The sequence below is a fragment of the Schistocerca americana genome, chromosome X, assembly GCF_021461395.2.
Source record: "Schistocerca americana isolate TAMUIC-IGC-003095 chromosome X, iqSchAmer2.1, whole genome shotgun sequence".
In the NCBI taxonomy this organism is placed as follows: Eukaryota; Metazoa; Arthropoda; class Insecta; order Orthoptera; family Acrididae; genus Schistocerca; species Schistocerca americana.
In genome coordinates, this window is record NC_060130.1 from 818,047,514 (window position 1) to 818,071,336 (window position 23,823).

Sequence of the window (23,823 nt, forward strand, 5' to 3'; positions counted from 1 at the left end):
CACCCCTTCTTGACAATCATGTTTCCCAACAGCAGTGGCATTTCTCAACAAGATAATGCGCCATTCCACAAGGCCAGCAGCATGATGGAGTGGTTCAAGGAACACAGTGGGGAGTTCCAATTGATGTGCTGGTCCTGAACTCACCAGATCTGAACGCCACTGAACATTTCTGGGATGTGATTGAACATGGTGTCAGAGCACTTGCCTGCGAAAGGCAAAGGTCCCGAGTTCGAGTCTTGGTCTGGCGCACAGTTTTAATCTGTCAGGAAGTTTCATCATCATGTGAATTTGCTGAAGTAGCTGTGCCAATTTGGATCAAAAATTTTCCACGGCCTATGACTGCTTGTGATTCCTGTGAAAAGTTCCATGTAAGGATAACATTATGGCTGCATTGATAAAACAATAAATTTGAATAGCTCTTTTATGTAACTGATAGTTGTTTTTGTAACACAGTTTCCCTTAGCTGAATGCATTTTATATTTGCAATATTCAGCACAATGGCCTCTCAGTGTCAGATCATAATATTCTTCAGCTGTTGATGATAAGAATTGATACAACAGAAAATGATGCTTGGACAGACTGGTCATCAAGGATGATGTCAATGTCATTTCCTGACATCTTAGTGACAGTAATTCTAGAATTTTCATTTGTTGTGGTTTCACCTCCATAGACTGTTGCTCATTAATTTTACTTATTTCAATATGGGCAAGTGACTGGAACCTCTGCATAGCAATGTAGAGTGCCTACAGCATGTTGGTTCTACTGATAGGCTTTGTTCTTCAGGCTGCCTGCAGCCATCTTCCTTTCTTTAGACTAGCATACAACATACCCAGGGTGTCTATAATGGAAACATACTAGTTTATTGTCCTCCATTTTCCAAATGTCTCTTTTTCTGCTTACGGATTGAACCGGTGAAGGAGTCAAATGTATCTGTGTCCTCAAGAATATCAGGTGCTGTCTGATTGTAGCCACATATGCCCAGAGTTTCTGACTGCATTTCTCATTGTTGATCTCCCTTGTAGAGATCAGTTAATATCTTCTTGAGTTGGCGATGGAGTCTTCTACTGTGGTTCCATCCTTCAAAAGAATAACTTGATAGACATGCTGTCCCACTCCATTCGTTAAGTTTGACACTTTGTTGGGTTTCATCATATCCAAGTTCACTACATGAGATAGTGCCAAAACGCTTAATATATACAAAAGTGTCATCTCCCTCTGACATGAGGCTCTGTTCTTCAAATTTCTTTGGCTACAAGGATCTGCTGCTGGTTGACACCAAATGTTTGTCAATTTCTGCCCATGACTGTCACAGCCCTTTAGCTTTTCATTATTGTTCTGTCAATTATTGTACCATCCAAGTAAAAGTAGATCTTGGCAAGGCACATCTTGTCATCACATCTGTTGTGTACAGCAAGACAACTGAATCCAATTACTCATTTCATTGGATCCTGGCCAGCAAAAAAGGGGGTAAAAATCATCATATGCATTGGTCTGATGGTTGAGCATAGCTCCAGGTCTCCCAGGGCCAGAACTGCAGTGAAACTCATTCCATCTACGCCTGCCCCCTCTAATATTGCAGATGAGTTCACACTAAATTTTGTTGTATTGTACACTTTCTCTTCAGAAACGTAAAACACTGTTGACAGTTTTATTATAGCTAGCTAAAAATGAGATAATGATATATTTAGCTTAAGCTCACATTGCAGATAATCCAGAGTGATGCACTCTATGAGGATATGAGACATTGTTAGGGGTGCTCCACACATACAATATGAGGGTCCTCTTGTCGGAAGACGATTTCATGTTCAAGTCTAGTATGGCTGATACGTAAGTAAAATATATAGATGAACTGTTTTCAAGAGGCTCAGAGTGAAGCTTGATTCTCCTTAATAGTCCCTTTTTAATTTGTCACAATTTGTTGGGGAGCAAGGCAGTTTTGTGAGTAGTATTGTTCTATTGCCTGTAGTCCACTCAAGGAATCACTGCATATGAGAAAGTCTGGTTTCTGATGTGCTGTATAGCTTTGGATATGGCTGTTGGTACTGCAGTGAATACAGTGCACATTCACACACACACACACACACACACACACACACACACACACACACACACACACACACACACACTGGAGAGTGATGCTCATGTCCACCAGTGTACATATATGTATAGCCAACACAATCACTGATGAGGTGTCCTAGCATTTGATGTTTTATTTTGTTGGGTCTTGAGGGAGTTCAAAAATGGTTCAAATGGCTCTGACCACTCTGGGACTTATCATCTGAGGCCATCAGTCCCCTAGAACGTAGAACTACTTAAACCTAACTAACCTAAGGACATCACACACATCCATGCCCGAGGCAGGATTCGAACCTGCGAGCGTAGCGGTCGCTCAGTTCCAGACTGCAGCACCTAGAACCGCACTGCCACCATGGCCAGTTCTTGAGGGAGTATGAGAACATAAAGCTAAAGTGCTGTTGAGCATTCCTTTCACTAAAATGGAAATCATAAGTTTATAGGTGTTAAGAGCAGAACGATGAAGTGTCGCATTCTACCACACATTAGAAATTTTCAAGAGAAGGGAGCGATTGTTGGAACCATACATTGCTGCAAAAGTGTGATGTTGAAGTTCAGAAAATTCTGGGGGTCAGTGTCAGTGTCTGCACTGGCAGAGATACCAGAGTTTCTCGCAGGCATACAGTGGGCACAAATACAGTGTAAATGAGCCAGTACTTGAGAGGATGGGGTGTGTATCTTCACAGAAAACACATATTGTTCCTAATATTCCTTTCTTTATTAAAAATATTACTTTTCTTTAGAAACATTTGAACAAAATTAAGTCATTCATTAATGAGTGGTGTTTATGACATTTGAGTGCTCCTATACATTTTCTAATCATTTCTCTCATCTCTTGAAGCCACCATGTTACACATTTCCACTAGAGAGGAGCCAAAAAGAAGGGGATTGTGGTGTCTGCAGTGTGTATGATCACAGCAGTAGCATATTGTACCAACCCATCAATTATGTTCTCCTGGTGCACACTGAAGTGCACTTTGGAGGTGTTAGCTTACCATTCAGCTTACCTAAGAGTCCAGCATAGCACAAATTTTTTATTGCTCAACTCGGGAGGAATAGTACAATAGGGAAGTAGTTGCTATCACAGACCTCCCCACGAATGTTCCATTCAGTTACAGGAGCCCTTCACAATGCTTGACAATTCCTGTCTGTCAGTACATTAGGTCTGACTGGTCTTGGTTTAGCTGCATTTGTTCTTTTGCTTTTCCACTTCACAATCATATCACCAACAGTTGGCTTATTCAGCTTTAGAAGTGCTGAAATGTCCCAGATGGATTTATTACTCAGGTAACTAGTCCATGTTCAAAACCACTGAGCTTTCATGATCAACCCATTCTGCTGCACTAAAATTTATTATAGCTCCTGTGTTTAGCAAGCAGAGATCAAATTCAGAGAGCTGTCTTTGTAATGATTGACCTCTTGTTCATCTTAGTGATGCTGCTCACAAGAGACTTTGAGGGTTAAAATCACCCAATACATAATCTAAAAGATGAGGATAGTTGTTCCATAAGATCTGCTGTCTCTTGGTAAGTGATTCTCTGTCAGGAGGAGGTCAGTGTTATGTGTTGTTATTCTGACAAACAGTTGGACATAGATGGCTACTGCTTCTAGTGTGGTGTGAAGCAGCATTTATTCAGATGCTCTCTTGCTACTTCCTCAGTTTTTGCGAAAGCCACAGTAACTTCTTGCACATCTGGACAACTTCAACACTTATACTGAACACACACAGTGGGGTAAATGACCTTCAGTGGACAGAGCTCTCCTAGATTGTGATAATAATAATTATAGTTCTATTGAAGTACTTTTGAAAAATGGGATTTCAAAGGCAGCAAAAGTGTGAGAGGGTATTATTAATTTGCTGGTTATTCCTGCATCTCCTGTGAGACAATATGCTATTTGGTTGAAAGTACATGGATACTCCTTTGTAAATGTGGAACTGACCATCACATGTCACAAGAGGTGGACCCAACTGTATATAAAGAGGCTGGAATTATTGTGGGGTTAGTAGAGAAGCAGAAACAGCAGAATGGGTTGATCATGAGAGCTCAGTGACTTTGAACATGGACTAGTCACCTGAGTAATAAATCCATCTGGGACATTTCAGCACTTCTTAAGCTAAATAAGCCAACTGTTGGTGATATGATTGTGAAGTAGAAAAGCAAAAGAACAACCAAAGCTAAACTAAGACTAGTCAGATGTCATGTACTGACACACAGGAACCATCAAACATTGTGGAAGGCAACCATAAAAAATTGCATAAACCTACTGAAAGGAATCACTCTTTAATGCCAAAGTGTTAAAGGTAGACCAACTAGCACAATAGCCATGTGTAGTGACTTACAAATAATGGATTAAAATGGTTGAGAAACTCCTCATACACCACACATTTCTGTAGTCAATGATAAGCGATAATTAATGTAATGTAAAACTCAACAACACTGAACTGTGGATGACTATAAATGAGTTATTTGGAGTGATGAATTACATTATGTCATTTGGCAATCTAATGGAAGAGTTTGGGTTTGGCAAATTCTCAGAGAATGTTAACTGCCATCATGCTTAGTGCCAACAGTGAGTACAGAGGAAGTTGTGTTACAGTATGGGAGTGTGTTTCATGGTTAGGGTGTAGTCCCCTTATTGCACTTAAGAAAACGCTAAATGTGGAAGGATATGAATACATTATAAAGCATTGTTTATTGTCTACACAAGAGCACCAGTTTCGAGATGGTGATAGCTCGTATCAGCAAAGTCAATGCACCCTGTCGTAAAGCAACATACGTGAGGCAATTGTTTGTGGACAATAATGCTTCTGAAATGAATGGCCTACCATGAATCTTGACATGAACCCAATGAAACAGCTTTGGCATGAGTTGCAATGTTGACTTTGCCCAAGACCACTGTGTCCAACATTACTACCTTCTCTGGTTTCAACTCTTGATGAAGGAAGGGCTGCCGTTCCTTTGCAGACATTTGGACATCTCACTGGCAGTGGCCCCAGAAGAAGTCAAGGCACCAGAAAACCAAACTGGCTGGCACACCCCATCTTAATGTTCACTACTAGGCATCTGGATACTATGAAACAGATAGTGTTCATAGGTTCATCTGCATACGGAGAGGAAGGGAGTGGATTAGTTACTTCTGTCAGATCAAATTTTGGTTTATGTTACTTTTTCCATTTCTTTTTATCCCTATGAGATTTTGGTTCTTGGATTTTTTCAGTTTTAAATTCATGGTAACAATGCTGTTCTGTAACCTGATGCCTGGGGCTTTTTCAGCCACTGGCTGATATTAGGCTGCAGATCTGTTTTGTTTTGGGAGGACACCTTGGTTATTTGCCCCCCTCTGGTTATGGAAGAGGAAGTCAGGATTTCTCTGGCCACATCAATATGGAGGTTGGTTGTTGGTTGTTTCTCCATGGGATGAGTAGTCTGAGTTTATTATACAGCTAAGACGAATGGTACTGTATCATCTGATAGATTAGATAAAGTGGTTTCAAAACTAGTTTCCATGTTCAGAATGTGGATTCACTCATACTTCCTTCTGGCTTCAAAACAGGGTAGTCGATCAAATGTTTTAGTATGTTCTGGTAAGTTGCTGTATTTGATAAACAAGTAAGTATTAGAACCTTCCATAAATCAGAACTGTTAATTTGTAAATAATTGCAAGACAGGGAATCAAACTAATGGCTCAAGTATTCCCAACCAGCTAATGCAACCACTACAAAATTACATAAAAAGTACAGCATGCAGGAATATTATTCTTTGAATGTATGTTGTTGTGACAGACAGATCTGTAGCTTAGTTTGAGGTCTAGGTTAGTTCAGAAGATGATGATTTAGTCATGACTTAGCAAGGCCAACAGATATGAGTACAAAATCTGGTTGTGGTGACCTACTGTTCTGTAAAAAGTACTAAGTTCTAGATTAGAGTGAGAGGTGACAGTTTGATTATGAGTTGAAGAAGCCAATAAATGTAACATCAGGAGAATAAATTTTTTTATATCTCATATTTTAGGCATACTGGTTTTCAATGAGTTACATATGTGCACATTTTTGAACAATTAGTTGGCTAAAGTGGACAAGTGACACTGGCAGATTCCATATGTCCTCATTATGTTTTGCTTTTGCCAACACCACCATCCTTTACAGGTTATTGTGTGGCTAGCTGTTGCTGGTGCTGATATCAGTCTTGATTCTGTAGAAATCTCGCCATCCCATCCCACAAGAGCCATCGGTCTTATTCTTCAGCTGTGGACTTTCCTTTGGGTTGATGTAACTGTACGCCCAATGACCCACTACACCAGATTCTTGCCCATAATTTATGGGATGTCATTTACCTGGTCATGATTTTGCCATGAATCCTGACATCCACTTGGCACGTCCTGTAAAAGTGGTACACCACCTTTCCCCTTGGCCTTCATGGGTAAGGGTTTAGGTTTGATGACCGGTCCAGCACAGAGTTTTAATCTGTCAGGAAGTTTCACAAAAATGCACACACCACTGCAGAGTGGAAAATTCATTCTGGGAACACAAACAATATTTACACATGAGAAAAATTATGCATAATTTGTAGTCATGGTAACAAAATTAAAAGTAAAGAAATTCCAGCCTTTAATAAGAATGGTATTGTAATTTGTTTCCATAGCTATGAGAGAGTAGTTACAGGAACTTGCAATATCAGCAAGAATTGTAATCTACAGGCTTTATAAAACAAAATGCTTGCGTGGAAAATAGTTCGTTAACAATGAAGTGTTCAGCTAAATTTGGTTATTGCCAGGAGAACCTCAAAACTATGAAAATAGTCAGCTGCTGGTATTTGAACCAAAATCTTTCCTAGTAGATTAGTTAGAAACAACATTAATGAAAGTATATTGTTAACCATTAAAATTGCAACACTGTGCAGGTGTCACAGAACACATGTCAAATTGGGACAAAATGTATAAGATGTTTGGATATGCAAATGATTGCATTTCAGTGCACCTGCAAAAGTAGGTGAAATACAAAGTGAAACATTATGCAGTAGGTTTCTCATTCAGAAATTAAATTTGCAAATTGTAAGATCTGTAAGAAGATCATGTTATGGCTAGTATAAGGAGGAGTGACATCTACCAGCAACTGTTGATTTGGACCCTATGATTTTCATGCAAATGTGGGATCCATGGGTTCAGAAGGCCATACTCAACACAATGTGGGATCTGAATGGCCACATGTGACAAGTGTCTAAAAGGAGAGATATTGTTTGCTCAGCCATGTAAGATGAAAACACCCACATCAGATATTTGAGTCAGAAAATGGACTTCTTTGTAGCTTTACAAGTATCCACATGTAGAGTGGTACAACATTTGAAGTGCTGTACAACTGCAGCACTGTGTCCACTGTTGTGGCTTCCCTATATACAGCAGTGCAGAGACATGACAACACTGGATAAAGGAACAGTAGAATGTCATCATTTAAAATGACTCTCAGTTGTACATACAGCATTACAGTGCCTTTTTCTGTGTGCAGAGGCTCAGGGGTGAACAAATGCTAGCAGAAAACATTCATTATCACTGTACAGCTGCAGCATCTTGAGTAGTGCTATGGGTGGTGTCAAGTACGTGAGTCAGTCACCTCTGGTTTCAATAGCAATTGCATTTTTGGTGTTAAGAGCAGTGGCTGTGTCCTATCTTCAAGGTTTCTGTGGCATTGTCTTCCAGCATGATAATGCAAACTGCATGTAGCTTGTGCCATACTGACTTATTTCGATAGAAAGTGTGTGCAACTTTTTTCTGCCCAGTACATTCTCCACATATTTTACTCAGTGAAAACACCAGGTCACAGGTTGTTGACAGACTGACTTATGACCACTCACCAGCCACTATGATTGATGAACTCTACCATGGAGCTGAAGCAGCAAGGAATGACATAAAAACATTTATCAATAAGGCTCAGTCAGATTCGATGTTCAACTGGGTCAGGGCCATTGTTGATGTCAGAGGTGACTTATTGTACTAAATCTCACACTCTGTATGTCTCTGAGTCAATAACAGATTTAATCATGTAATCTTTTTCCTATATTTAAATGTATAACAAATAAAATTTGGTTGTTTACTATCCTGCCTGGTGTGGCAGTTTTAATGGGCAGCAGCGTAGTTAGCAGGAGCAGCAGTATCTCCATCACTAGTGGATGAGTCACTAGTTTCTGCAGGAGAAGCAGTATCAACATCCTCAATGTTAGTAGTAATATAAACATCCTCATAATCAGCAGTGACAACAGTAATACCAGAAAAAGAGGAGGAGAATGCTGTACTGGAAGTAACAATCTGTAGTGTAGTAACCAGGTGAAACACACAGCTCCATTATAACCAGAAGGATTTTTTAGTAAAAGATCCAAAGATAATGAAGTTACCAAGACGTAAAGCATTAGCTCAACAGCCCTCAAACATATTAGAGTATGACAAATAGAGAGCCAGTAACCATAAGCTGAATTTGGATATACAGACAATTGGTGCATCTGACTCAGTGAATACTGGTGCAAGGGAACTGATTGAATATATAGCTTTAAATTAATATGAACTAGCATGCTAATATAGCAGAACATCCTTTAAATGTGAGTCTCGTACGTTTACTGAAAGAAAGGTACATATTTAAAGTTAAGAATCATTTAATTCATTGAATAAAGAAAAAATATTTTGAGCTACCAGCACTAGACATGAAACAGCAATATACTCTCAGAGCATTGTTTGTGTTGTGTATATACAAGTCTCTTGCTGCTGAAATCATCTTTTGAAACTAATCCAGATTATTGTGAGGTACCAGGAAATAGGCCAAGTTGACAAAATGAAGAGACCAATATCATACTCATTTCCTAATATTTTATATAGTTTCAGACTTGTAATTCATGATACATTGATACTGAAGAATCATTGGAATCTAGACTACTGCAGAAACCACACTACTTTTAATTCAAGAGTAAACGTTTCAGGAGGTAAACTTTTCAGTAGTGGTTTTTTCAACAAATGTATACATAATATTTCGTAATGAAAGGTGTCATCCTATTTGTCATTCTTTGAATACAAAAAAAAAGAAAAAAAGAAAAAAAAACAGGAATAAATAGATTCTACCTGTGTCTAGTAGCTTTGGTTTTCTTTTAGACTTTGTAAGAAATACAGTCTGAAAAATTTGAAATCATTCAAAACAAACAATACCTTATTTGAAAGTTAACTAGAGAGAATTTATTATGATTTACCTCATATTCACTTTGTTGATTACAGTTCAGCAGGAAACTTCAATAAAATTAATATATGTAAAGAAATCTACTTGAAAGTAAGAAGGAAAACAAAATTAGAGATTCTGGAAGGTTCCATCTTCAATCAAAACTTAATTTCAGAAAGCAAAACTGCATTTTTGGCTACATTTAAAATGTTACTCACAAATATACACTGAAGTACCAAAGAAACTGGTATAGGCACGCGTATTCAAACAGGTAGAATAAGGCACTGCGGTCGGCAATACCTATATACAACAATATGTGTCTGACACACGTGATAGGTCAGTTACTGCTGCTGCAATGGCAGGTTATCAAGATGTAAGTGAGTTTGAACTTGGTGTTATAGTCGGCGCACGAGTTATGGGACGCAGCATCTCCAATGTAGTAATGAAATGGGACTTTTCCCATATGACTATTTCACAAATATACTGTGAATATCAAAAAATCCAGTAAAACATCAAATCTCTGACATCACTGTGGCGAAAGAGAGATCCTGCAAGAACGGGACCAATGATGACTGAAGAGAATCGTTCAACATGACTGAATTGCAACCCTTCAACAGTTTCCTGCACATTTCAATTCTTGGCCATCAACAAGTGTCAGCATGTGAACTATTCAACAAAACATTGCCAAATGGGCATTCAGAGCCAAAGGCTCACTCGTGTACTCTTAATGACTGCATGACACAAAGATTTACACCTTGCCTTGGCTCATCTACACTGACATTGGACTGTTGATTGGAAACATGTTGTCTGGTAGGACAAGTCTCATTTCAAATTGTATTGAGTGGATGGACATGTATGGATATGGAGACAACCTCATGGATCCATGGACCCTGCATGTCAGCAGAGGTCTGTTCAAGCTGGTGGAGGCTCTGTACTGGTGTGGAGCATGTACAGTTGGAGCATTATTGGGCCCCTGATAGATATAGATACAACTGTGATAGATGACACATATGTAAGCTTCCTCTCTGATCACCTGCATCCATTCGTGTCCCTTGTGCATTTCAACAGACTTGCGCAATTCCAGCAGAACAATGCAATGCCCCCCACATTCAGAATTGCTACAGAGTGGCTCCAGGAACATTCTTCTAACTCTGAACACTTCCACTGGCCACCAAACTCCCCAGACATGAACATTATCAAGCATTTCAGAGATTCCTTGCAACATACTGTTCAGAAGAAATCTCCACCCCCTCATACTCTTCTGGATTTATGGACAGTCCTGCAGTTTTCATTGTGTCAGTTCCCTCCAGCACTACTTCAGACATTAGTTGAGACCATGCGACATTGTGTTGTGACACTTCTGTGTGCTTGTGGTGGCCCTACACAATATTAGGCAGGTATACCAGTTTCTTTGGTTCTTTATTGAGTATACATTCACTACAAATTATTTTTGTTTTGAAAATTGTCTGTAGTTCTAGAGGATTGTTTTCACTGAACTTCCATGTCCAAAAGGGAGGAGGCTATTCAAGTCCAGAAGGCACACCAATACTACCTCAACTGTCTCATAAGTGTCAAACATACGTTTCCTTCATCACACCTGTTGCAATTTTTATTGAAATTTCAAATGTGCAACATGAATGTCAGTTGTTTTAAACACTGTGTACTCTCGCTGACCTCTTTTGTTACAAGCTACTATGGTGAGGAAGAAATATTTAGTCCTATGTTGTATAGTGAAAATTAAGTATTTTGTTAGGTGCTTTCTGAAAATGTTATCATATGAAGAAATAATAAATGGAGTTTTGGCAAACAGTGTCTTAATTTCATGAATAATGACCAAAAATTAACATGACTGGGCCTACAGGAGAATTTTGAGTTTTCATTAATGCAGATAAGTACCAAAACTTATCACATTATAGCAGTCTCTTTTCAATTAGTTTATTTGTGTGCTAAAATAGCTGTAAATAATGCCAAACAGCATAAACAGTTTTAGATAAATGTATCAGATTTGGGGAGTTGGGATGTTGTTATTGGTTTTCTGAGCCAGGAGTTCATGTCTTGGATGTAAACTGGAAAGGTACAGAGACATTATACCATGAACAATATATCTGTGCCTAAATTAAATATCTTTATTTGTGAAGATCTTCACTAATGTCAAATTAGATCACTGTGCATGTTTATGGCATATCACCATCAATTACCTATGTTTCAAGAGTAACAAAGCATCCAGAAATAATTATTGATCAGATACTAACAGGATAGAGGGAGGGAATCTATGATGTAGCTGTTAAACCATTTTTGTTACTAGGCTATTTTGACTGAATTGTGGAATTACAAGACTCTGCAGAAGAGCAAAATAAAACTGACATTTACTGAACTGAAAATCATAGGAACATGTGAATAAGAACACAGTAACACACATCAATAAGAAATTTGACACTCAGTTTTATGTCATTAATAAATAAATATTTGAAGAGAAGTCTCATCTACTTCAGTTGCACATTCCATTGAAGTAACTCATTAAAGCAATTTGATGACTAAAGGAATCAGAAATTCTGCTCTGATTTTAAAGCACCTCAATTCCACTATACACAATCATGGGATTCAGCAACCTCCAGTTTCATCTGACTTACAAAATGATGGATGGGAAGGTGTTATTTGTTTCAAAGAGACTTCACCACATAAAAATGGTGGAGAATTCTGAGAATAGATGTAAAATAATAATCAGTATTAGAAATAAATAAAATGCACTGAGATGAAATGAATGGAACACTGGGGATGAAATCAATGAATATGAAATGATATGAAATTACACTGAAGAGCCAAAGAAAGTGGTACACCTGTCTAATATCATGTAGGGCCCCCATGAGTACACAGAAGTGCTGCAACATTATGCGGCATGGACTTGGCTAATGTCTGAAGAAGTGCTGCAGGGAATTGATGCAATGAATCCTGCAGGGCTGTCCATAATCCCATAAGAGTGTGAGAGGAAGGAGATCTCTTGTGACCAGCACGTTGCAAGGCGAATCAGATATGCTCAATAATGTTCATGTCTAGGAAATTTGGTGGCCAGCAGAAGTGTTTAAACTCAGAAGAGTGTTCCTGGAGCCACTCTGTAGCAATTCTCTACATGTGGTGTGTCAAATTGTCATGCTGGAATTGCCCAGGTCCATCCGAATGCACAATGGACTTGAATGGATGCAGGTGATCAGAGAGGATTCTGACGTATGTGTCACCTGTCAGAGTCACATCCAGATGTATCAGGAAACCCATATCACCCCAACTGCATGTGCCCCACACCATTACATAGCCTTCATCAGCTTGAAAAGACCCCAGCTGATATGAAGGGTCCATGGATTCATGAGGTTATCTCCATACCTGTACACATCCATCCATTCATTACAATTTGAAACGAGACTCGTCCAACCAGTTCAATGTTGGTGTTGACAAGTCCAGGCAAGGTGTAAAGCTTTGTGTTGTGCAAATGTTCAAAGGTACATGAGTGGACCTTCAGCTCCAAAAGCCCATATTGATGATGTTTCATTGAATGGTTCACATGGTGACACCTGATGGCCCAGCATTGTAATGTGCATACAAAGGAAACTTAAATTGTTGATGGAATGATTATGGATTAAGGTAATTAACAGATTCTGGAGCAGTGTTTAATATTGAACCTCACAAGAAATGAGACAGACTAACATAAAAAGAAACCTATAGACTTATCAGCCTCCTGTCAGTAATGTTCAAAAGATTCACAGAGTGATAAACATTGAGGTCACAAAAGTCATGGGATAGCAATATGCACTTATACAGATGGTGGTAGTATTACATACACGTGGTGTAAAAGGTCAGTGGATTGGAAGAGATGTCATTTGAATTCATGTGATTCATGTGAAAAGGTTTCCAACATGATTGTGGCTACACTATGGGAATTAATAGACTCTGAACACAGAATGGTAGCTGGCAATAAATACCTGGGACATTCCATTTCAGAATTCATTAGGAAATTCAATATTTTGAGGTCCGTAGCATCAAGTGTGTGCCAGGAATACCACATTTCAGAAATTACTTCTCACCACGGATAACATAGTGGCTGATGGCCTTCACTTAATGACCAAGAGCAGCAGCATTTTTACAGAGTTGTCAGTGCTTTCAGACAAGCAACACAAAATCTACAGAAATAAATGTGGGATGTATGATGAACAGAACATACCCATTTAGATAGTGTGGCAAAATCTGCCATTACTCAGCTATGGTAGGAGATGAGCGACACAAGTGCCTTTGTTAACAGCACAAATCTCCTACAGCACCTCTCCTGTGTTTGTGACCATACTGGTTGGACCATAGATGACTGGGAAACTGAGGCCTGGTTGTATGAGTCCTGATTTCAGTTGGTAAGAGCTGGTGGTAGGGTTTGAATGTGGCACACACACTGTGAAGCCATGGACCCAAATTGTAAACAAAGCTCTGTGGAAGCTGGTGGTGGCTCCGTAACTGTGTGGGCTGTGTTTACATGGAATGGGCTGGGTCTTGTGGTCCAGCTGGTCTAATCATTGGCTAGAAATGGTTATGTTCAACTACTTGGAGACCATTTGCAGCCATTTGTGGACTTCATGTTCTCAAACAATGGCAAAAATTTTATTGGCGATAAAGCAGCATGCCACTGGACCACAATAGTTTACAATTGTTTTGAAGAACATTCTGGAAAATTTGAGCGAATAATTTGGCCACCCAGATCACCCAACATGAATCCCATCAAACATTTATGGGAGATAATCAGAAGTTCAGTCTGCAGACAAAATTGTGCACCAGCAATGCTTTCACAATTATGGAAGGCTATAGAGGGAGCCTGGATCAATATTTTTACAGGGGACTTCCAACAACTTATTGTGTCCATGCCACATCAAGTTGCTGCACTGCACTGTGAAAAAATATTAAGAGATATCCCATGATTTTTGTAAGCTCAGAGTAAATTTAGTAAAGAAAGTTCTGTGAATAATTTAAAAATATAGGAGACAACTCACTAAATAGTGGAATCAGAGATTGTTGAGAGGCACACACAGGAGAGAATGGAAACCCAGCTAGCACTCAAGCTTATTTCAAGGTGGATATTGAGTTTAGGTTCAGTTGAAAATTCAAGATTGAAAAGTCATCCTGTTACACAGCTTATTTCAAGGTGGATATTGAGTTTAGGTTCAGTTGAAAATTCAAGATGGAAAAATCAACCTGTTACTCAGTTTACATCAAGCTGTAAAAATTTAGCTTGAATTAAAATAATTTTCCCAAGCTTGAAATAAACTGTAATTTCCCTGGAAGGCTGTACAGCAGATGCGCGCGCAGCATAGCTTCCATAGATGTCCACGGGAAGCACCACAAGTGTTTATAAGCCTTGCACTGACTCTGCTAGGTTTACGGCCATTTTACTTTTGTGACGCACGTTAATGATTGTTGTCTGTTGTGAAGTTTGTTTTATACTGGAAAATAGTTTGGAAAGTGTGTGGCGTCCCCTGCCTTACTGCTACACTGGGTCTGAAGAAGATATATAGTGTATTACAGGTATGTTGGTGCATTTTTCTCTAGTGGTATGTTAATATTACAAATGTTAAATATAATTACGTAACATAAAGAAATATCATATTCTTTTATGTAGAAAAATTGAGCCTGGATGAAAGTGAAATGGATTACCAGCTAAGAATACATATTACAAGTTGTTCAGCACCAATAAATTAAAACTTAATGTTATTTTACCTTTTTAAAATCTCGCCTTTTTATATATATCGCCCTATTACATTTGTTTACTTGTAAGTACTCACGTGTGTCATGCCATGAATGAATAATCGTGAAGTGTGAAAAGTGTCTTTGCGAATACAAATAGTAATGACATGGTGAACGGGAAAAAGTGCTCAAGAACCAGTCACTACATAGGCGTCAGTCTTTTTTATTTACGTAGCTTTGACTGCTCTTCATCTGCTCTTAATTTTGTTGTTCCCTAGGTGAAATAATACTGCAAGGCCTACAGGTACTTTTTAATTTTATTGTTATTTGTAATGTGGCTGAAATCTAAAAAAAGGCAATATTAAAATATGACAAGGAGAACATTTTTTGTTCTTTTACATTTCAGTTCCACTGAACTGGTAATTTCTTAAATTCATTTCGATTTCATCTTTTATTTCATTCTGATTCAGTTTTACTCACCAAAAAATAATTGTGGATAGAATAAAATGTCTACATTTTTCTAAGCCGTAGTTTCCTTATGAGCTTACAGTATGAGGTGTATATGATTTCAAGTAATTGTTTCTTTATAATTCAGTTTAAATGGCCCTGAAACTGTTAGAAATAGTGATGTGTGGCTTCTTCATGAAGTCATCGCAAAATTACCCAAATATCATCTTTACTTTAAAAACTTCAAACAAAAAGTTATTTCAAATTACTTCAAAAACTCTTTGGAATGAAGTCACCAGAAGCAGCTGCTTACTCAATGACGTTTATACTAGTTAATGATTTTTACTGCATCAGTGAGTTTGAAGTTATTTTGCTAATCTGTGGCATAAATTATATTTAGGTTGATCAGTTTAAACTTTTTACATTTTTTATGTTTAGGTATGGCTAACATTTTCTTTTACCTTTTACAGGATCATTATACCGGCAGAAGTCAGCGATATTTGATCCTGCTCTGGTCTGTGTGCTGGGGCAGAATAATTAAATTTTAAAATAAAACAATTTTAAACACTTTGAAAATAAAAAAAATTAAACATACATGTCTTGATAATTTTTTTCACGCCATTTCCATTCTGGTATTTATTTAATTAATTAGGTTCAATAAATTCAGATTAATAATTATGTGGCTTAAAACAAGCTGTAAATACCAGGCTGTATTCCACGTGTGTAGATACAGCTGGAGCCAAACTTGATAAGTCAAGCTTGAAATATAGCTTGAACTCTGCCAACTTTGAAGTTTGTTTCAAGCTTGAATCCAACTAACAGGCCTGAATATTACAGCTTTGATCAAGCTTATATACTTGAACTTTACATCTGGAAACAAGTTTGAAACCGGCTTACTGTGCTATCTGGGAACTCTTTGAAAGCTTTCAGAGGAAATCTTTTGATGAGCTAGATACAACACACACACACACACACACACACACACACAAGTACCTACAGTGAGCCAGCTGCACTCACAGTGCCAGGGTTGCAGTTTGACAGATGAACTGGGGAGAGGGTTGTGTCAAGTGGGGTGGGTAGGCAGGGAAAGAGGCAGGAAGCATGAGGAGGTATTCAGGTGGGTTGCTATTAGCTGAGAAGGAAGCAACAGCCACGGGTGGTAGGTAGGCATGTGTGTGTGTGTGTGTGTGTGTGTGTGTGTGTGTGTGTGTGTGTGTGTACTTTAGCCTCAGTATATCTCCTTCACTCCTAAATTATTAAGAATATTTACTGAAATTATCATGATTCACATGGAAAAATGGAATTTAATCAAAGCAACAAGCTGCCTTTTAAAGTCTACAAAGAAAAATAAACCATTTGCAAGTCATGAACAAAATTCTTTGATGGAATAATTACATTTTATCAGCACAGTGATGAATTCAAAACTGAAAGAGGAGTTAAGGAAGGTGATTCCATGTCACCAACTCTATTCTCTACCTTTCTGGAATAGATTTTCAAGTCCTTAAACTTCTTAAATGAAGAAGTAATACATGTAAACCACCTTCTTTTTCTACATGACATTATATTGTTTCCTTCCAGTGCAGATAAACTTCAAAAATTAATAAAAATCTTAATAGCATAAATTTTAAAGCAAGCCTGAAGGTTGTGGATTTATTGTCTATCAAGGCAAATCAGTTATATGATTGTGTGGTGCTGTTCTTTTGGACATGTCCTAGAGAACAGGCACCACACTTTCATATAACTGATTCACCTCAATGGACAATGAATCCACAACCGTCAGTGTGGATGCACAATACTGTTCGACTTCCGATGGGAATCTAAAATTATCAAGTGTGGAGGACATGGGCAGGGACTGCAGATGGGTGGTGCTAGGTGGGAGTGTGTTTCAGCCAGAGAGTGTGTCAATATTGTCAATGCAATTGTGATAAACACTGTGTATGGATGTTGCAGTGTTTAATGGAACTGCCTATTAAGCAGGAGTACCCAGGTGGGAGTACCAGTTCAGCACACATTTTCACTCATCACCACTTATTCCGCATAAAGTCATAATGCAGCTGATGTCATCAGTATCTTCCCTCTCCTGTTCTTCCTCCCCCTCCACCTTCTGTTTATGTAATTAAATTAGTGCCTATTTACAGAAATAAATGGAAATCTTGTAAGACAGCATGATAGAGGGAAACAAGTAGGAAACGGAATAAACAAAACTACCATTGTTGCACTTGACAAAGTGAAAAAGGTGTTAATGGTTGCCAGTAAGCTAAAACCAAAGTTCTTATTTGTGATTAATAACGCCCCTGATTGTATTGTAATGAGGTGTGCAGCAAAAATAGTGAAACCCACTGTTGACACCTGAAATACTTTCTTTTCTTTCATAATATTACTTGAAAAACTGAAGGTGGTGAAAGTGAGACCCCTGTTCAAGAAAGGAGATAAGACATCTTCAGAACTTTAGACTGGTATTGCTGTTCTCTGTGTTCTCTAAAATTTAAAAAACAAATTCTACAAAAGAAAAATAATGGTTTTCTAGTTTTCAGTATGTTTATGAGAAATGTAAGCCAACAGACGGTGATATCTTTGGTTTCATAAATGAAAATTTATGTTATGATCTATGAGATATCACTAAAAACTTGGAACTTCTAGGTATACATGGAATAGCACAAAAATGATTAAAGTCTTTGCTTCAAATAGGAAACTAATAGAAGACAATGCAGAAGAAGGAAATATGATTTACCCCAGGGTTCAGCCCTGTTATTACTTTTCATAAGTGATTAAGAATCATCCAGTCCATTGCAAAAATATAATAAATTTACAGTTGATACAAATCTACTAATTAGACAGAAGATTGCAGATGAGCCACAGATGTAATAGAGGTTTGTGTATCACAGACTGCAGAGTGGTTCTCCAAAAACAGCCAGATAATAAATTCAGAATAAATAGTTGTAGTGCATTTACATGCCTCATGAAGAAAATACCAACAAACTCCGCAAACAACTCTATCTAGAAAGAAACTAGAAACTGTGTATGGTAGTAAATTCTTAAGTTGTGGGTACAAGATAATTTAAAATGGGATGAATGCATTGACTATGGTATGTAAACAATATATTGAGTATCACATATTATAGCATCAAAATTATAATGGGATGAAGAACCCTTTAGGTTATGCAAAATTGTGTGCTGTGAACAGTTGGTATCACTATTAAGATCGAGTATGATTTTTCAGGAAAACTGTTCTGCAAATAGAAGATGCCTTATATCACACGAAAATGGTTATTAGAGCCACTGAAAATACACCTTTTAGAAATGGAAATGGAAATGAGTGTTTGGCGTCATTGCCCGGGAGACCCCTTGCGGGGCAACCTTTTAGAAATGAATATAAGGCACTATTTAAAAAACTGCAGTACCTTACACTGCCTTGCTTATGCAGGGTGACTCTTCTAAGAACTGTCAGGTGCATTTCCTCTGGTGTTTCAGCACATGTTTGTAATTTTGTTTTTGCACTGCAAGCAAATTCAGTTCATCACATATTGCATTTGATGCCCAGTGTCAATGAAATCTAAATGTATTAACAGGGACAATAAAATACAAAGTGCAAATCCTCCAGCAGCGAGATAGCAGTGCTGCTGCATGATCATAGCAGTCAGTGCAGGTCACAGCTGTGCTAAGATGCTGCTTGAGTACTTGTTACCTTCATGTTTTACTACACCTGTTATAGACGATGACAAAATAAATATTGCACTAGACTAAGTTTGGAGTGATCTATCAAATGGGCATGTATAATTCAGCTTTAGAAATCATTTTATTTATAATGGGAAACAAACTGGCACTTTCTGTCAACACTGGGCATCACATGAAATATGTGATGACCAGTGTTGGTTTGGAATGATCCAGATGCACTTTGAAAGAACAAAATTGCAAACATCTGCAGAAACACCAGACAAAAATCAAGCAAATTGTACCATTGAAAGAAGGGATAAAGCTCTACATCAAACTGCCTAACAGCATTAAATCAATACAAAATATCACATGCTGTAAAACAACTCTTAAAATGTATTTTCTGGTCGAATGCCATGACAGCATAGATGAATTTGTTATTGATACTGATATTTTAAATATTTTTAAATATTTCTTGTTACCAAAAGTACATTTTTCCCTTGTGATATTGGTATGTTAGTTCTAAAGAAGTAACATCAAGTATTCCCTACTCATTAACAAAATACACTGTTATTAGGCATAGCAAATAATATACTGTACAACATTTGTGAAGTGTTTGACTTTGTGTAAACATGTATTCATAAATTTATGAGAAAACTTCTACCCCTTATATCAATTAACTTGTCCTATATTTTCAGTGCACACATGTACATAAAAGAAAGCAGAACAACTAAAGTATCACACTATCCTAAACTAAGTCTTCATAGCACAAAAGTGTACTCATTCTCAGTCATCTAGTAGCTGACTGGTTAAGAAGTTTGGCTGCTAGAACCACAGAATACCAGTACATATTTTCTCTCATGAAATTTGTTACAAGTAATCGCTTAGATTCATAATGAATAACAACATTCATAATTACAATACGAAAAGAAAAAATGATCTTCTTTAATCTTCATTAAAACTGACTTTAGCTCAAAACAGAGCAAATAATGCTGTTATCAAAATCTGTGGTCAGTTACTCGCTGGTATTAATATCTGGCAGATTTATTTATTGTTTATTTATTGTATTTTTTTTTTTTTGCATGGAGATACCAACTGGTGTCTTTTGCAAACGCCATAGCATTTTTTTACAAGTTAATTACAGTCATATATACATATGTGATTACATATACATGATACAAATGTACCATTGTACCTAGTAAGGCACAATATTGGGTGTTACATCATATCTATTTTTATATATATATATATATAAAAATAGATATGTTACATCATATCTATATATAGATATGTTACATCATATCTATTTTTATATATATATATAAAAATAGATATGATGTAACACCCAATATTGTGCCTTACTAGGTACAATGGTACATTTGTATCATGTATATGTAATCACATATGTATATATGACTGTAATTAACTTGTAAAAAAATGCTATGGCGTTTGCAAAAGACACCAGTTGGTATCTCCATGCAAAAAAAAAAAAAAAAAAAAATACAATAAATAAACAATAAATAAATCTGCCAGATATTAATATATATATAATTTTAGTTTAATATTAATAGTCACTTAAACAATATAAACACTTGTCAATCAAGAAATATTTCAGTTTCACTTTGAATAAGTTCCCTTTGTGGCACCTTATAGAGCTCGGTAATCTGTTGTACCATATTTGACCACTAATGCATGGACTATGGTCCGTTGTTTTTAATTTCGTTCTTTGTCTGTAGTAGCAGTCTTTATTTCTTGTATTATAGGCATGCGTATCAGAGCACTTTGTTGCTTTGTTTTGATGTGTCACAAGAAATATAATTAATTTGTAAAGATACAGTGAGTAGACTGTGAGGTGTTTATGATGAACAAAGATTTCCCTGCATGAATCTCTATACCCTAATCCATGGATAATTCTGATTGCTCTTTTCTGTAGGGTTAATATTCTGTTCATATGTATGTCGGCAGCACAACCCCATATCTCTATCCCGTAATTAATCTGTGCAAAAATGGTTCCATAGTAAATTGTTTTTAATGTCTGATGTGGGACTACTTTTGATAACTGGCTGATTAGATGTAATGAACTGCTGATTTTATTGCATAAAAATTTGATATGGTTTACCCATCTTAGATTTTCATCTAGGTGAATACCTAGAAATCTGCAGCCTTCTGTGTCCACTACTTCAATTCCACCTATGTCACTGATAGAGGTTTGGTGTGAGTTTGTAAGTTTAAATGGCAATAACTGAGATTTACTGATATTAACTTTCAAACCTTGATCTTGGAAATAAGTAGTTATTTGACGTAGGCCCTCAGTTGCTACCAACGTTAACTCATCATTTTGTTTACCAAGAAATAACAGTGAGGTATCGTCTGCATAGGTTACCAATTGGGAGTTGAAAGGTTGCCCTGTATCATTTATGTACACTAGGAAAAGGAAAGGGCCCAAAATTGAGCCCTGGGGTACACCTTGTGTGACTGTCTCATATTTGGACTGGAAATTAATGATCTGATTATTGATTTTGTAAGTCAGCTTTGTACACTGCTTGTGGTTAAATAAATATGTAGCCAGCAATTGCATGGATGCAGCATTTACATTGTATGACTCAAAAATGGTTCAAATGGCTCTGAGCACTATGGGACTTAACATCTGAGGTCATCAGTCCCCTAGAACTTAGAACTACTTAAACCTAACTAACCTAAGGACATCACCCACATCCATGCCCGAGGCAGGATTCGAACCTGCGACCGTAGCAGTCACGCGGTTCTGGACTGAAGCGCCCTAACCGCACGGCCACCGCGGCCGGCTGTATGACTCAAGTTTACTTAAAAGTAACTCATGGTTTACCGAGTCAAAGGCTTTAGTGAGGTCTAGAAATATGCCAGCTGTTTGCATTCCTTGATCAAGGGCACCATACGTTTTGTGAAGAAATTCCGTAATTGCTGTGATAGTACTATGATCCTTTCGGAATCCATGTTGTGTGTCTGTTAGGAACTTATTTTTCAAGAAATAGTCACTAAGTTGTGTCAGGAGCACAACTTCAAATACTTTGCTGAAGATAGGTATTAATGATATGGGCCTGAAATTTGAAGCCTCTTCCTTGGATCCTTTTTTATGCACTGGTTTAACTGTGCTCCATTTCAATACATTTGGAAATGTATGTTCTCTAATACTGCAGTTTACCAGGTGGGTGATTATTTTAACTAATTCCTTATTACATTTTTTAAACACGATACTACTCAAACCATCCCATCCAGATGAGTACTTATTCTTTAGGTTATTTATTATCCTGCCTATTTCTTTTTCACTTACTTGTTTGAATTCAAAAGGTGGCTCTTCAAAGGGGCAGAGCTTTACCTCACTACTCACAATTGTGTTATTAACTGGACTAACAGCTGCAGATATAAAGTATTTATTGAAAACATTGCCGACTTTATTAGGATCTTTAATTGTGTTTCCTTCATGTCTTATATTTACAATTTCAGTTTCTGGCTTCGGTGTGGCTTTGTGAAATTGATTTACAATTCTCCATGAGGTCTTGGCTATATTGTCTGACTGAGCTACTTCACTGCTGTATATCTGTTTTCTTAGGTTTGAAAGCTCTTTCTTAAAGATTTTCTTGGCTTCATTGTGCTTGGTCTTAAAAACCTGCAGGTTTGTTGACTTGTGTAACACATCCAGGTCCTGGATGTTTTGCCTGAGTTTTATCATATTTGCTGGAAGTATCAGTCTGTTGGTTTTTGCACTTTGGTTATGGGTGACACTCTTTGTATTTTTTTAACAGGGCAGCATCTGTCAAAGTGTCTTAGCATAGTATCATAGAATTTGGCCCATTTGTTTTCAGATCCTTCAGTGTGGTAAACCAGATCCCAGTCCTCTATAGCTAATTTATTTCTTAGGGCAAGGATGTTACCCTCTTTTAGGATTCTTTTATTTGCGGTAACTTTTGTCATTTTTGGGATGCTTGTGTTTACATGGATAAGCTTAATTTGAAAGTAAACTGGAAAAGCCCCTTCTGGGCAACTATCTTCCTATTCCATACAAGAATTTTTATTTAGAAACTTGTAGGTTATTTTGTGTAAAAGTATTACATGCTTACTTGTTTTGTTTACATAAACATGTTTTCTATTATGTGAATGCATCTGTAAATGGTCAATAAGCAGCCTTATTAAAAAAAAATCATACCCACCACCTTTTACATACTACAGTAAGACAAATTCTTCTTCATAGCAGAAGAAATTGTCGAGGAGAAACGTTTTCAGTTTACTTTCAAATTTCACTTTGCTCCCTGACAGAAATTTTAAATCAGTGGGTAAGAGATCAAAAATTTTGGTTGCAGCATTGTGCATCCCTTTTTGTTCTAAACTATCTAAGACTCACATGATGCAGTTCAAAACCAAACAGTCAAAATGTCAGCAGATTGAGAGTGTACACAACAACCAAGTTATAGAAGAAGTTGATTCAGTTAAATTCTTAGGTTTAAATGTAGATAAAAACTTGAGCTGGTAGGCACACATTCAATACCTGGCAAACAAACTGAGCATCTTTGCATTTGCAATGTAAATATTATCAACTGCAACTGACATGGCCACACAAAAAGTAGCATATACAAGCTACTTCGAATCCATTATTAGATATGGTATTGTTTTTTTTTTTTTTTTTTTTTTTTTTTTTTTTTTTGTGGTAACTCAACAAACATAGTTCGGATATTCAAAATACAGAAAAAAATCATTCAAAATATGTGCACTGC

The 23,823-nt window shown here is 37.3% G+C and overlaps 1 protein-coding gene across 12 annotated transcripts in view; it reads right to left on the reverse strand.

Annotated features, from left to right (window-relative positions):
- The window catches only part of LOC124555503 (bestrophin-2-like), a 674,041-nt gene that overhangs the window by 257,648 nt on the left and 392,570 nt on the right, over window positions 1–23,823 (reverse strand). The window contains exon 1 of one of the 12 annotated variants that reach the window (XM_047129431.1): window positions 6,409–6,569. The exons of the other annotated variants lie outside the window; for them this stretch is intronic. Within the exon in view, the coding sequence (XP_046985387.1) occupies window positions 6,409–6,416 (8 nt within the window). The 5' untranslated portion in view covers window positions 6,417–6,569. Of the gene's footprint in view, window positions 1–6,408; window positions 6,570–23,823 lie in introns of those variants that run through there. 12 annotated transcript variants of the gene reach the window in all.